The 14,364-nt window shown below is 42.8% G+C and overlaps 1 protein-coding gene across 10 annotated transcripts in view; it reads left to right on the top strand.

Annotated features, from left to right (window-relative positions):
• The window catches only part of ACSL6 (acyl-CoA synthetase long chain family member 6), a 58,044-nt gene that overhangs the window by 39,994 nt on the left and 3,686 nt on the right, over positions 1 to 14,364 (top strand). For 6 of the 10 annotated variants that reach the window (XM_075164536.1, XM_075164541.1, XM_075164540.1 and 3 more), the window contains exons 10-20: positions 41 to 114; positions 2,967 to 3,179; positions 5,541 to 5,675; positions 6,805 to 6,939; positions 8,753 to 8,848; positions 9,696 to 9,768; positions 11,249 to 11,337; positions 11,914 to 12,030; positions 12,260 to 12,403; positions 13,214 to 13,315; positions 13,972 to 14,043. In XM_075164536.1, the coding sequence (XP_075020637.1) occupies positions 41 to 114; positions 2,967 to 3,179; positions 5,541 to 5,675; positions 6,805 to 6,939; positions 8,753 to 8,848; positions 9,696 to 9,768; positions 11,249 to 11,337; positions 11,914 to 12,030; positions 12,260 to 12,403; positions 13,214 to 13,315; positions 13,972 to 14,043 (1,250 nt within the window). The remainder of the gene's footprint in view (positions 1 to 40; positions 115 to 2,966; positions 3,180 to 5,540; positions 5,676 to 6,804; positions 6,940 to 8,752; positions 8,849 to 9,695; positions 9,769 to 11,248; positions 11,338 to 11,913; positions 12,031 to 12,259; positions 12,404 to 13,213; positions 13,316 to 13,971; positions 14,044 to 14,364) is intronic. The other 4 variants (XM_075164543.1, XM_075164545.1, XM_075164544.1 and 1 more) reach the window with 2 other exon arrangements.

Raw genomic sequence — 14,364 nt, forward strand, 5'->3', positions numbered from 1 at the left:
ACTGGCTCATCTTTTAAAATCACTCTTTGTTTCCTTTCAGGAAACCCCAAAGGTGCTATGCTGACTCATGGGAACGTGGTTGCTGATTTTTCAGGCTTTTTGAAAGTGACGGAGGTGAATACCCTGATTTAGAAAATGTTGCCGTGTGCGGAGCGTGTGGGTTAAGCTGTGTCCCCGCACGGGCTGGAATGTGCTCCTGCAGATAAGAGGTGAAATTTCTCTTACTCAGAGGGCCAAATCCATGGAAATGGGAGCAGGTCTGAGCTTACAGCACTGGGGGGCATTAAATCCTCTTTCCAGCACTGGCTCCCTGGCTCTGTAAGGCTCAAAGTGCTTCTGAGGCTCCTGTAAATCAATTAACTGCTTTCAAAGAATGAGGAAAGCAAACGAGCCCTGTACGGTTGCAACGGGTGCTTCAGAAAGATTACAAGGTCCACTTCTAAGGATGCCCACACAAGGTCATCCTCATTTATTTGAAATCTTTCTGCATATAAAGTGCGTACATATGAGAACATATACGTTTTTACAAGAATGGTTAATTTCCTTGATACTAAAGTATATCTCGGTTTCCGTTATACATATTTTTAAAAAAGCATAGCACTGTCCAAGTACACGTATAATATGTTTCATGCAATGGGTAAACTTGTGTTTAGAAGCAATACAGGAAGCAGAATTGCTTTAGCACAACACATTAAGGATTTTATATGGCTTGTACGTAACAAATACAAAGAATCTATTTTTTGTAGTAAACAGGCAATTCTATAAAGTAGTGATGTCCACACGGGATGCACAGTTTGTTACCTTATACCCCTTGCTGGTCTTATCGTTGGTGCTGAAAATATTGCAGTCTTATTTTCTTAATCCTTGAACTTTCTGAGATTTCCAGACCACTGTTGTAAAGAAACTTGGACACGTGATGTGAGAAATCCCACTGAACTCACGTGTTCAAGTATTTGCAGGGCTGTGACTCCAATAATTTGCAGTAGGAAATGTCAATACAGCAGCTCGCTGCAGTGAGCCCTCGGGCTTTGCAGCGCGGAGGTTTCGCTGGGTTCGGAGGCAGCAAGATGCACAAATGAAAGCTGATGCATAGATAAGCCTGAGTTTCAAAGGGCAGGAGCGTTTATTTTGGAAGAGAACTAATTTACGGGGAGCTGAGGGAACTTGGCATCTTCCAGGACTGGCCCACAGAAATGGATTTAGTGTTCACTGACGGCAATGGGACACTGATTATTCCCGAAGGTATCAGATTGAGACGCAAGTCTGGTGTAAGTGGTGGTAAATTCAATAGCTTCAGTCACCAGAGATTGTTGGTGTGCGTGTAAATGCCTGTGGCCGATCCACGCGATTAGGACAATGTCCAGCCACAGTAATGAAATCGAGCAAAGTGCAAAATACTTGAAGGTAGTATCGATTAATAAAATAAAAATACCTAAAGCTGAGAAGTATTGTAGCTTTTCTGTTTACATACTCTTGTGCCAGTTTTGCTTAGTTCAGTGATTTTTATAAATGGAACATTTTTTGAAGTGAACCTAAAGCTTTGTTATAAGGTTGTTCTGAAATGCCAGGAAGCTGTTTTCATTTTTATGTTTAACTGGACAACTGTGCCAACTGTGAAATACTATTCAATGTCATCATTTTGGTCCAATTTAAAACCAAATCATTTATTGTCTGGGCATTTAAAGCAGTGTAAAAAACAAAGCAGCAGAGCTAGTGATGCTAATGGTTTTACATTACTATGCTTGCAGAAAATGAGGCCAATTTGAAATAATGTGTAAATAGATCTGCAGGCCCTAATGGCTTAATTCAGACTGACACATAAACTAATATGAAACGGGATGCTGAAAACGCCCACATGGTCAATCAGGTTTGACTTCACTAGGTAACGGTTGGGAGGGCATCCCCAAATCTAGCTTGCCCAGATTTAACTCCAATAAAATATTCCCCGAGGAAGACACTCTTGTGCCTCCATCCATCGCCGTGTCCCAGGTCACGGACTATCGATTCTGTCACAGCAGTGGAGATGTAAAGTGGGTATAAACTGCTAATACTGTGAGCTAATAGATTTTATACCCATTTTCCACTAACCACTGGCTTTGGTGCAAGTTATTGGGTAATCAAGCTTTCAGTTTTTCTAATCCGTAATATTATGGCAAGCCTTACCCTTGGAAATGCAGATAGAAAGGCTACTTTTCTGTTGGGGCATGGATCAGGTAAGGCTCTCGGGGCCTTTGTTTATTCCAGCCTGCGAGACCGAGTTAAAACCTTGGCAAACCGAAGTCTTCGGTCATTTTTATTTTTCGCATTATTTGTCCAGCTTTCTTTTTCCCCGCTGCACCTGTCTGTGGGGCAGTGATAATGCCCTTAAAATCACATTTTATTCCCTTAAACAGAAATCATTAATTTTTGCAGCTGAAAAAAATCATTAATTTTTCCAGCATATTCCGATTCAAATCAATGATTAACCTAAGCAAAAGAAAAAAATCTATAGCTTTGCCTCTAGGAACACTGTGAATCTCTGATGGGCTCTGTGCAATGTGGAAAAACGGTGCGCCTGTAGAGCCCTGCTGGTTTCAGGAGGCTCCTGCAGGTCCGCACCCGGCTGAGAGTGCACATCGTGGTCTTAGCATCTCATGATGGAAAGCGAGGAATAAAAATTGGGTTCTCTGCCAGGGTGAGCCTCCGTTTCCAGCGTGAGCCGTGTGGATACGAAACGCCTTCTGCCATGGAGAGACCTCTCCGTTGCCCTCTGTGTACATCTCCGTGCTCTTTACTCCTCCTGTTAACTGAGCTTCATTGACGCTGTGGCTTAACGCTTCACTTCGTACGCTGCTCCCTTCCTCTCTCGACAATCTTTACCCTTTTGCTCCTCTGGTGCCATTTTTCTTTTTATTGTTTTATGACTTTCTTGTTGTCTTCCTGTCAGTGTTTCTTTCCTTTCTGTCTCCCATGCCCTTCACCTGCAGAAAGTGATCTTTCCGAGACAGGACGATGTGCTCATCTCCTTCCTGCCTCTGGCTCACATGTTTGAAAGAGTTATACAGGTAAGAAACCTGCCTGAACTGACGAGGCCTCGTGGGGCTCCTTGTGTTTTCTTCCAGAGTCAGTGGTCTCCTACTTGTGAGGATGTACACATTTCCTATTTGCCTTTAGCACACATGTTTGAGAGAATGGTACAGGTAAGGTCCTAGTGTCAGTGGAAATCATCTTTTTCCACGCCAAAAAAAAAAAAAAAAAAAAGAATAAAATACTAAATAACCAGCGATATCTTGTAGCACTAAAAAAGCTTGTACTCCAGAAGTGCCACGTGCATAACACCAGGGCCCGGCCTCTGGTCTCGGTGACACGGCCGTGGGTCCAGAGCGATTCCAGGAGAGTTTCCCAAGCTCTCCCGCTTACACTGGTGGCTCTGAGATGGGAAAACAGCCCTTCATCAACGAGCAGAAGCTGCGACCTGATTTTGGGGGCAGCTTTTCAAAGCACTCTAGAGTCAGGTATCATGGGAGTAAAAATAATTTCGTGCCATTTTCTACATCAGCTAAAATCCTTTTATTGCATAAATAACCAGATCTGCAAAAAAACTTGCAGACCCTGAAAAAGAGGTAACTAAGATCATGGTGTGACACACGTGATCCTCCTGGCAGGGCAGCGTACGGCGGGCATTAACTGGAAGCCAGCGTCCCCTGGAAATAATAGAAGTGCTAACTCGTGCCAGCCCGCAGAACTGACTTTTCACATCTCTTTTCTGAAAAGACAGGCGATAATTTGTGCTGCAGTCGGTGTGTTAGGCAAGTCGGAGGAGACGATCCCATCAGTTCTCCTGGCCCGAGAAGCCGCCAACTAAAATCTGATCCAGTATCTGAAGACTGGGTCTGGATTCAGTTGCAGCGCTGTACTTTCTCAGGGAGGACTGTTTCGGGCTGAAAGCATAGTTTTTGAGTCAGACAAGCATCTGAATATAAGCCTCCCACTTCTTAGTAACATCTGTGCCAGAAATAATATATTCTGCCCTGTTAAAAAAATTGCAAGCTGGAAGTGAAAGTCCGTGGAAGATTTGGAGAATGACAGCCCAGCCTATCTTTACTTCTAAGTCTAATTTTAAAAGGCAAGTTGGTCAGCACCACTATTCAGGCAATCCAGCAAACAAGAATATAATTATTAAGAAGTCATCTAATGAGGGGAAAAAAAAAAAAATTAAAACATTTGAAATAACCTCATTTCACAGGATGTTGCTATATTGAAAGGGGCAGGCCTCCAAAGAATGTTCAGGTTTATCCTCTCTGCTAAAAAAGCTCATTAATATAAAGATTTTTTCAAAAGGGCTAAAAAATATTTTTCAAAATTATTCTGAACAGCAAGCACTGTGTCAACTTCCCTAGTTTTAGCCAACATTATTAATTCCAGGAACTTAGAGTTAAAATTGTACAGATACATTCTTTAAAGCTAAAAATCTCTAGTAATTTATAATTCCCAGTGAGCACACTGATTATATTTTCCTTTTTTTTTTTTTTTCCTGAATTCATATGCATGTGCAGTGTGAAACACAGATTTGGCAGTGTGATGTTCGTTAAAGCCACATCACACCTATAAAATTCCTGTGGTTTCAGCTGATGGAGAGGCAGTCTGTAGCTGGTTGAGAGAGCAGTCAGAGCACTCCGGTTAGCATTACAGATTTTTAGGAGCAGCACAAAAAGACTTAGGTGTCTAAGGAATTTTTAACTGTTTTAGTTATTTGGGGCAGAAAAGTCGACTAAAGGGAGCTGATGTTCTCCACCTACCCCTCGGAGAGCTGGAGAAGAGCTCAGAGCGCACTGCTCCGGGCTCGGCAAGGCTGGGCTCAGCTCCGGGCATGGCTTTGCTGAGGACGCCTGCCTGCCTGCCTGCCCTGCCCGGTCCCGCACATCCAGCTCTATTCTGATCTGATTAAAGCGGCCTGTTTTCTTTCCAAGCATGAAACTTCTGGATCTGTAGTTTCCATCCAAGTAAAGCACCTTTTATGAAGTGGGCTTTTATTTCTGGGATACAGGATCAGGCACTATATTGCTAACGTAGTCTATATTGTTGTATTTAAACAAAACTAAAGTATTAACATCTAAAAATCGGCTCAGTACGGTTTACAATGTTTCTTAATACACATTTCTTTATTGACAATAGGTCCTCATGCTGTGAGCTGCTATGGTAGGTCTGGGCTTCAGAGGAGACGTTCAGATCCAGAATCTGACCATACCTCAGACTTCTCCATCCCCATATACACAGGGGACGAAGGGAAATCCCCTCTAAAAGCCTTGGTTCCTTGTTCTTCCAGAAACAGTGGGAAATTTGGTGGATGCTGAATTGCAGTACTGAAAAGTGCCCAGAACTATCCGTACATTTCTATTCAGTGCAAAATTTATGGTTACATTTATATATATTTCTAAAGTCCCATTTTTGCCTTACTGAGCGTAGAATTTCAGGAAAAGCACTTCTGCGCTTGGGAGGAATGCTCTGCCACGGGAACTCAAAGCAAAGAGGTTACATGTATTCCTTTTTCTTCCCATCAGTCTGTCGTATATTGCCACGGAGGGCGAATTGGGTTCTTTCAAGGAGATATTCGTCTCTTATCTGACGATATGAAAGCATTGCGTCCAACCATCTTCCCTGTCGTGCCGCGGCTGTTAAACAGGATGTATGATAAGGTGAGTTTCATTTTGCTTTTTTGGTAATAATAAAGTTTATGTCCCTTTAGTACTTATGTGAAAGAATTCCCTTAGTCATGGTGATTTCCTGAGCAGATTATACTGTTTCTGCCTTACTGCAAACACATCCTTACCCTGTGTAACTGATACAGCCGCTCCAATCTGTAAGTCTATATTATGTTGATTTACACAGGCTGCAGACACGGCTAATGCATGTTAATGTGAAATCCCTCTGGTTTAGCCTCTTGCCCTGCTCTCACCAGTGACATTTCCAGAGATGACAGATTTTTTTTATCAGAGAAACACCAGTCAAACCTGGATGCACTAGGACTTTTTGTGCCCTTCAACCGGTTTTGGAACTTGAATCTCTTTCTGGTGGCAATGACAGCTGAAAAACAGGAACTGCAAAAATACTATGAGGATTTAGGCAGTGTAAATATGAGTTTGGCTTTTGGATCTAGAAATCTTTGAAACTAAGAGATGGTCTTGAAAGGTATTTAAGACAGACACTTCTGGTCATCACGTTAAATCTGTTTGACCAGCTGGGAATATTTACTCCTCAGAAGACTTATCCTCTAAAGATGGGCTTAACCACGAGCTACTGATTTAATTTTTCCCCAAGGTCAGGACTGATGGATCAGGGGTTCTGGTGTCTGATTAGAGGGATGGGCACTGGGGGTTTCTCGTTTGTAGAGATGTAGTTCATGCTGGTGTCTGATTAAGCTTAGGTAAACGCAGCCCCCATCACCACATCAGCCAGCACCGATACCAGCTGCCAAGTATTCACGCTGCTCATTCCTTGTTGCTCAGATTGCACGATTTCACTGAATCCTATCGTAGAAATCATATACAAATACCAGTCGTGTAAATCTAGTCAAAGCCACTCTATCATCCTCTCTCCTTTTTCCCCCAAAGGAACAGTGTGTACAATAGCGAATGGAGCGAAACAAACCACTCCTTTTTTTTAATCCAATAAGAAAGCCATAGTGTAGTCTTATTTAACTGTATTGCTAATGTAACTATACCCTACCTGGCACCGGCAGAACTGTATGGCTGTAATTGTAAGAATAGCTGTTGATGTTTTCTCTCTCTCGGGCGCCGCGCTGCCTGCCGCCCCGCACTCCCGCAGATCTTCAGCCAGGCAGACACGTCCCTCAAGCGCTGGATTCTGGAATTTGCTGCAAAACGGAAAAAGGCAGAAGTTCGAAACGGAATCATTAGAAATAACAGCTTGTGGGATAAACTTTTCTTTAATAAAATACAGGTAAGCAATTTAAGAAGTAAGTCTAAAGTCAAAGAACCGCCATGTCTTCTAGCAATGACTGGTTTTCCTTAAAGTCTGCATGGTCCACTTGCCTGATGATGAACTGCGGGCAATTGCTACTCACTAGTGAACAGCAGACTGAAAACTTGAATAGAGAAAGGAAATGGGGCACAGTTTGTTGTTCCACTAACTTTTGCATTAACTTTTGCCACATTTATTTTTATTTATGCATTTATTTTTAAACACCATGCATAAGATGCCAAAATTTCACTTCCGTTAGGGATAGTTTTCCAGAGGGGAAGGGGGAAACACAAGGCACCCTAAGGCGGCTTTTGCCACATCCCTCCTTCGGCAGCACCGAGAAATCACCTATTTGCAGAACAGCGCCTGTTTTTTGCAGCTGTCAGACACAGGCTGTGGCCCTGCACAGGCACCGAGGAGGGACGTGATGCAGTGCAGAGGCACTTGCCCTCTGCCAGGTGAAGTTGCCCAGAAGCAGGCTTGTAGCCTCCTGCCCGACACCAGGCATTTCGGTGCTGTGCCTTGCGGGGACTGGGCACCCGCCGCGGGCTCTGCCTGTGCCCCACGAGTAAATGTTTCTGCCCGCTCACACCCAGCAACAGGCAAGGGAGAGGATTGCACTGAACCCCTCCTCCTCCCAGTGGGGATGAAGTTCAGGAAGGTGGGCAGGAAAAGAGGAGTATGATCAAAGAGACGTTGCTCCAAAGTTTTCTGCAAATTCTCTACAGATATGGTTGAATTTAGGGTCAGGTTTCAATTGGGCATATTCAAAACTGTTTTTCTTCCTAGGGAAACAGGAATAAGGGTGCAGAGAAAAATGCACAAGTAAATCACGATTTAACAACAGGGGAAAGAAATCAGAATACCCTGCTGTGTGCCACACACCTCCTCAGGAAAGAAACATTAACTGGCTTTAAACCAGGTTTTCCAGGCACTGTACTACTCCAGGAGGCTCTGATTGCTTGATTTTTTTAATTGGATAACTCATCTGGAGACATGCCACTTTATTTTTAACTAAAGAAACCGACTGTACTTTTCATCTGCGGATTAGTTGTCCTCGGCGTGCAAAGATAGCAGAGTTCACAGGATGCTGACGGGAGCGCAGACATGAGGCAAGCCAGGCTGCGTATTGATTCAGGATCTGGCGAGACTGGCAGGCTCAATCAGGAGTTGTTTTCTTTTGTTCTGGGTTTTCTTTTTACTTTTGGACTAAGAAAAAGGAAATGAAGAGGGGGAAAAAGAAGTAAAGTGTGACACAGGAATTGATGTAATGCCCTCCAGAAATATTTGAAGGTCATGTGCCTTAAAAAAGGGACAGCATTATTTTAGATGGCTTGGGAGCCAATTCATTAAAAACGATGAGGTGCAAATAAGCAAAGAAAACTGCAGGGGGGAAAGAGTCTGGTTTTCACCCAACAGTTCCCCGGAGCCAGATGTGCTCCTGCAGGCCAGGGCTGGCTCCCCGCGGGGCTGCAGCCTGCCCGGGAGTCGAGGCTGAGCAGCTCGTCCTCCGAGAGACGTGGGACTCCGGCCCCCATACGTTGAACGTTTTTTTTTCTTGGGGCACTATTTCTACCTGCGGGGGGGACAGTTACTGCTTTGAAGATTTAGCCGGCTTTTTATCCCTAAGGAAAGATTCAGAGCCAGTTCATATTTCCATAGCCCAGCTACATCTGTTCTAGAGAGAGCATTTTGTGCAAGCTCTGTATAAGCAATACTCACAGACGCTGCCATTTTTGCCATCTGTAACGATCTGTGATGCCTTCTTTTGTTTTCTCCTGCCATCCAACAGGCGAGTCTCGGTGGGTGCGTTCGCATGATAGTCACAGGCGCTGCCCCCGCGTCTCCGACTGTCCTGGGCTTCCTCCGCGCGGCCCTCGGATGTCAGGTGGGCTCGCGCGGCTGTTTGGAGGTGTTCCTTTACTGTTAGTTAGGAAACGCGCCGCATTTGAGAAAGGAGATGGGTGAGGACCTCAGAACTGCATTTAGGACGGCTTTACCGGGATCCGTCCAACAGCAGCTGCAGGGCTTGGGGCAGAGGCAGCGCCCGGGTGTCCCCGGAGCTCGGCTCCAGCCGCGGGGCTGCAGAGGGAAGGACCGGTGGCCCCGGGAAGTGAACAGCGGGCAAGCGCCGCTTTCGCTGCCGGCAGCTGCCAAATAAAAGCATAGACTCATCCCACCCATTTCTGAGCGCTTAATTGAGTATGAGCGATTAAATGTGCTTGTGCATGTGCTGGGAACTTTGTTACACAAGTTTTATTCTATATATATATAAATGGAGAAAGATAATCTTCAGATGGCAATTTTAACCCACTTAAGATGTCCACTGCATTATTTCTCTTTGACTAGGAAGCCCAGGGCAACTAAAAGGCCTCATTCAAGACCCTAAATTTAGGCGAAAAAAATTAAAAGGTGTATTTTCAAAATGTCCCACAAAAATACCTTTTTTCCCCCACTAATAAATTCCTCTCGTAGAATAACATACTTCTTGACTCAAAAACTAAGCGCTGAACTTGTCTTCTCACTATTTTCAGCTCTACAGAGCCATGGTAATTCATAGTCACATAAATGAAATTTTGTATTCAGTAAGAGCCAGGGAGAGTGTGGCTGTGTTAAATGCGTGCCTGCAGCAGGGTTCGCTCGCAGGACTGTGCACCAGAAGGCAATTCTTAGAATTTTATTCTGAAATGGTGAAATCATATGTACCGCTCTAAAGATACCTGTTTCTTTGTCAGGTTTATGAAGGTTACGGCCAAACAGAATGCACAGCTGGATGCACCTTTACGACCCCAGGTGACTGGACATCAGGTAACGATTTTCTTCCACCATTTCCAGAAAGAAAAGAAACGCACATTTCTTTTGAGAATTCTAGACTGTAACATCACAGGGTGTTATGCAACATTTGCCACCGTGTGAATAATCTTCAGCAAATGTAATGTTCTTGAAAGTATCACTAGTCCAGAATAAATACACAGGGATCAGATGTTGGGCACATTTGCCTGGGGAGATTTGGAATTGTCCCTTGAGCTGTTATTTGCGATGCTCTCATCTCTGCACTCCCGGCCCTGTGAGTCCTCTCTAGAGCACTGGAGCTGAATTTAAAAGAATGTTTGTTATAATGACATGCTGGAACAAAGGAAAGATTAATACATTCATGTACTTAGTGAGCAAACTCAGGCTTTGAATACAGATCCACCGCTACTCAATACTTTATGTATTTCAGGCTTTCAGAACTTTTGAATCTTGACAAAATCAGATAAAAATTAGCACTAAGCAAGATTCAGATAATACACACAAGTACTGCAGCTCAATTTCTTCTTGATATAATTCATCAGTATTTAGAAAAATGTTTTGAAATGGGTATCGCACTCATTCAAATGAATACTAGTAGGAAACCTGGACATCAGATATGAATGGGTCTGGCCAGTTAAACATTTCCTTCTTTCCAACCCAGATTTTCTGTGGCTGGAGAAGAGCACGTGCTTTCTTTTCCCAGTGGCCATCTGTTTAGTTTTCTTCAAACCAAAACCAGTCCCTTGCAGATACTGGTGTGTCCTGGGGCTCGCTGCCCGCCAGCCCCCTGCCCGTGCCCTGGGCAAAGCACCGCTCACGCGCCAGCGCCGCATCCTCATCCTCATCCTCATCCTCACTGCGCTTCCATCTGGCTCCTTTGCAAAATGAGAGCTACAGCGCACGAAGTGCTGTGACACAGCGTTGTGACTCCTCTTTCCAGTCTGTTTTTCCTGGTGGCTGTTTCGGGGGAAAAAAAGGCCCGTTTTGAACCCCGTAGTGCTGTAGCAGTGCTTGTCGGCTACGGCAGACGTAGCCCTCGCTTCATCTTTGGAGAAACTGTAGGGGTGGGGGGAAACGTGTTCAGCCTAATGTCACTGCAGTTGTATTCCCAGGTGATTAAAACAACGGGGGTCCAGAGCTCTGTGTGCTTTTATAATGAGTTATGCTTAGAAAAGGCTTTAGTCTCTTACAGGGAAGGGAGACATGGTCTGTATTTCGACGTGTTTGAAAATAGGGTGTGTATATATCCAAATAGGAGGTTCGGGTATTTAGTCTTAATAGTAATTAAGACTAAATAATAATAAAATATATATAATTATAATAATAAAATAATATAATAATAATAAAACCTGAAATGAGGAAATGATTTCTGCACGCAGACACAGCTCCTGCAAGAACTTCCAGTGTAGCTACAACTATGCAAGCAACTAATAATAAAATGCTAATTATTGTTTATAGGAGAGATGACAAGTGACTTGATAACTTTGATTTCCAGGTCATGTAGGAGCCCCTTTGCCCTGTAACTTAATCAAATTGGAGGATGTGGAAGAGCTGAATTATTTTGCTTCCAAAGGAGAAGGAGAGGTAGCAAATCACATTTTTATATCAAATTCTCACTAATTAATGCTGTATTAAGTAGTTATGTAGTTATAGAAGCATTTTACCTTTGCAAGGTGCATGGTTGCTGATGTGTTACATATTACAATCAGGAAAGGAAAACGTCAATTCAGCAATAGAGCAGCAAAGCATTAATTAAAAAGGGGCTGTGGCAGTACTTCCAGCCAATGCCATGCCTGATTACTTTAAAAGCTAAGACTGAATTAATTAGTTCAGCTAAGAAGAGCTGAATTGCTATGCTTTCTGCATTGCTGATGTTTCTATATTGCACAGAAATTAAACTTATTGAAATAACTTTTTTTAACTGCAAGCTGAATGCAAACCAACTTCAAACAAATCAGGTTTGCATTCCTTACTTCATACTTCCATTAGTTTGAAAAAAATCCATAGGTAATTTTATAACACAATGTATTTTAGTTTCATGGAGCACAGTCATTAAATCAACCTTTAAAATATTTCAATTTTAGTGAATTGCTATTTAGCTTGTTAGTATTTACAGCAGAATAATAAAATAATTTATCAGTAACTCTGACTGTTTTGCAGATATGTGTGAAAGGACCAAATGTTTTCAAAGGTTATCTGAAAGATGAAGAGAAGACAGCTGAAGCGCTGGACCAGGAGGGCTGGCTTCACACTGGAGACATCGGGAAATGGTTACCTGTGCGTACTGGTCAATTGTATTATCCCATGCAAATTTTCAAATACTGAACTTAAATTTCCAAGCAGATCTATCTTTACAGAGGGTTAAGTTTCTGTTTTGCAAAATAAGCTCGATATGTCAGTGAAGCATTTTCTGGCAATTTAAAGAGCTCTGTTAAAAGCAGACTGCTTACTGAGTCTCTATGATTAAATAACTTCTCTGGGAACTGTCATTTCTTTCTCCTAACAGAATGGGACTCTTAAAATTATTGATCGGAAAAAGCATATATTTAAACTTGCTCAGGGAGAATATATTGCACCAGAGAAGATAGAGAATATCTATATCCGCAGTGACCCTGTTGCCCAGATCTATGTCCATGGAGACAGCCTGCAGGTAAAAACTAAGTTTTCAGAAAATATCGCTTTCTTCTTCGTGAACAGAAGACAGAGAGCTGGGCATGACCGAGGGGAAAGCGTGAGTGGATCACGCCACGTTTCTGCCCTGCCGTCTCCCTCCTGTTCTGGAGCCGGCTGGAGCCGCGCAGGAGCTGAGCTGCTGGTGCGGCCCTGAGCAGCTTGGAGGATGTTGTGGCCAAAGATCAAGCCTTTAAATTTGCTTCAGTGTCACCCTTTGGGTCTCTAACGCTCTCCTTTGCCATGTTACCTGCGGTAAGCCAGACGAAGGCAAAGCCACCGCTGCTCCACAACCACTGCCTACCCATTTTGACCAATCTTGTCCCGTTTATTCATGTATTTATACAAACACGTACAGTTTCTGAAACCATTGCACTTGGTCCTTCTACATTCATTGGTCACAAACATGAGGCTTTCCTTGGCATTGGAGTTTGCATGATACAAGCTATGTTCAGCTCTGACATATGCCTGTGAAAAATTTAAGTAATTTAATTAATTTCCAAGCAGAACACAAACCCAACCCAACACAAATTGTTGGCAAATGCAGGAACAGTCACAGAGAACAATTTTATCTGAGGAAAAGGCACAGACATGAAAATATACATATATATATGTACATATATATATATACACATATGTATATATATGACATGTTAGCAAATTATTTACATAATTAAACAAGAACTGATAAACACGTAGCAAATTCAACCAGCTTATGTATTCACTCCAATGTAGGGCCTTAAATGTCGTTCAGCTTTTGCCTGCGACTCTCCTTCTCCTTCACCTACAGGCCTTTCTGGTGGGAATTGTGGTGCCTGATTCCGAAGTTATGCCAGGCTGGGCAAAGAAAAGAGGGTTTGATGGAACATATGCAGAACTCTGTAAAAATAAGGTTTGTCTTTGTATCTGTCGGCAGTACAGACATTTTTTCACTGTAGCGTAACCTAGTTAGAGTAGGTGTCTATTATTAATGATCTCAGTGACAAGAATTATTTCCTCACTGAAAATTAAGCAGGGTTGACCTGGATACAGTGATGTGTGCTGACTGATGGTACAGACCTCTGCAAACTCCTCTGGGGGGGACCAAGGGTCGGTCTTGCAGAGAACAACGATACGGCAGGAGGAGAGGTTGTGTTTGTTTCCATGTCTTAAATAAGGATTCCAGCCTTATTTACACACTAATACTGAGTAACTGAGTTGCGTGACGTCAATGAGCGCTGATGCCAGTGAGTCATCCCACTGGTGTCTGTGGGAAATAATTCTGCGTCTAAGTCTGGCAAATGGTTGAAGGGTTGCAAATTCAAGCATCTATGTCATATACATTTGAAAATATAACTTTACTTTTCATACTGAGGAAAGAGTTAACATCACTGCACTTAAGTTTGATGTTTGTACTTTTCTTTAATAGAATAGTTGCTAATTATGTATTAACAATCAATAAGGCACTTGAACTGTACCCAGAAACGTGTTTTCTTGATGAACAATGACATTAATTGCATGTAAGGTTGACTCTGGTATTTCATGAGGAATTTATGTGTTTTAACCCAGGAACTGCAGCAAGCGATAATGGAAGACATGGTACGGTTAGGTAAGGAGAGTGGACTTCATTCCTTTGAGCAGGTAAAATGAAACAATTAATACATTATTCAGTGTGGTCAGACAGGCAATTTGTCCATTTGTGTTGAACGAGGATTTGTCAGCATTTGTTATGTGACTACATATCCTCGTTGCAGCTGCACACAATGTTTTCTGAGAGAGCTTTATTGCTCGCAAGTTGTATTTGTTCCTTTGAAAAATATATACCCTGTGATTCTGCCTTCCACTCACGCTTGAAATTTGAATTAAATTTAGTGAAAGTTCTGGGTGCAGAGGTAAAAATCTAATCCAGGGACATGGATAATCTCTAGTCTGACAACCAGGAGCCAAGATAAATATCTGTAG

The sequence above is a fragment of the Calonectris borealis genome, chromosome 15 (genome assembly GCF_964195595.1).
Source record: "Calonectris borealis chromosome 15, bCalBor7.hap1.2, whole genome shotgun sequence".
NCBI classification, from domain to species: domain Eukaryota; kingdom Metazoa; phylum Chordata; class Aves; order Procellariiformes; family Procellariidae; genus Calonectris; species Calonectris borealis.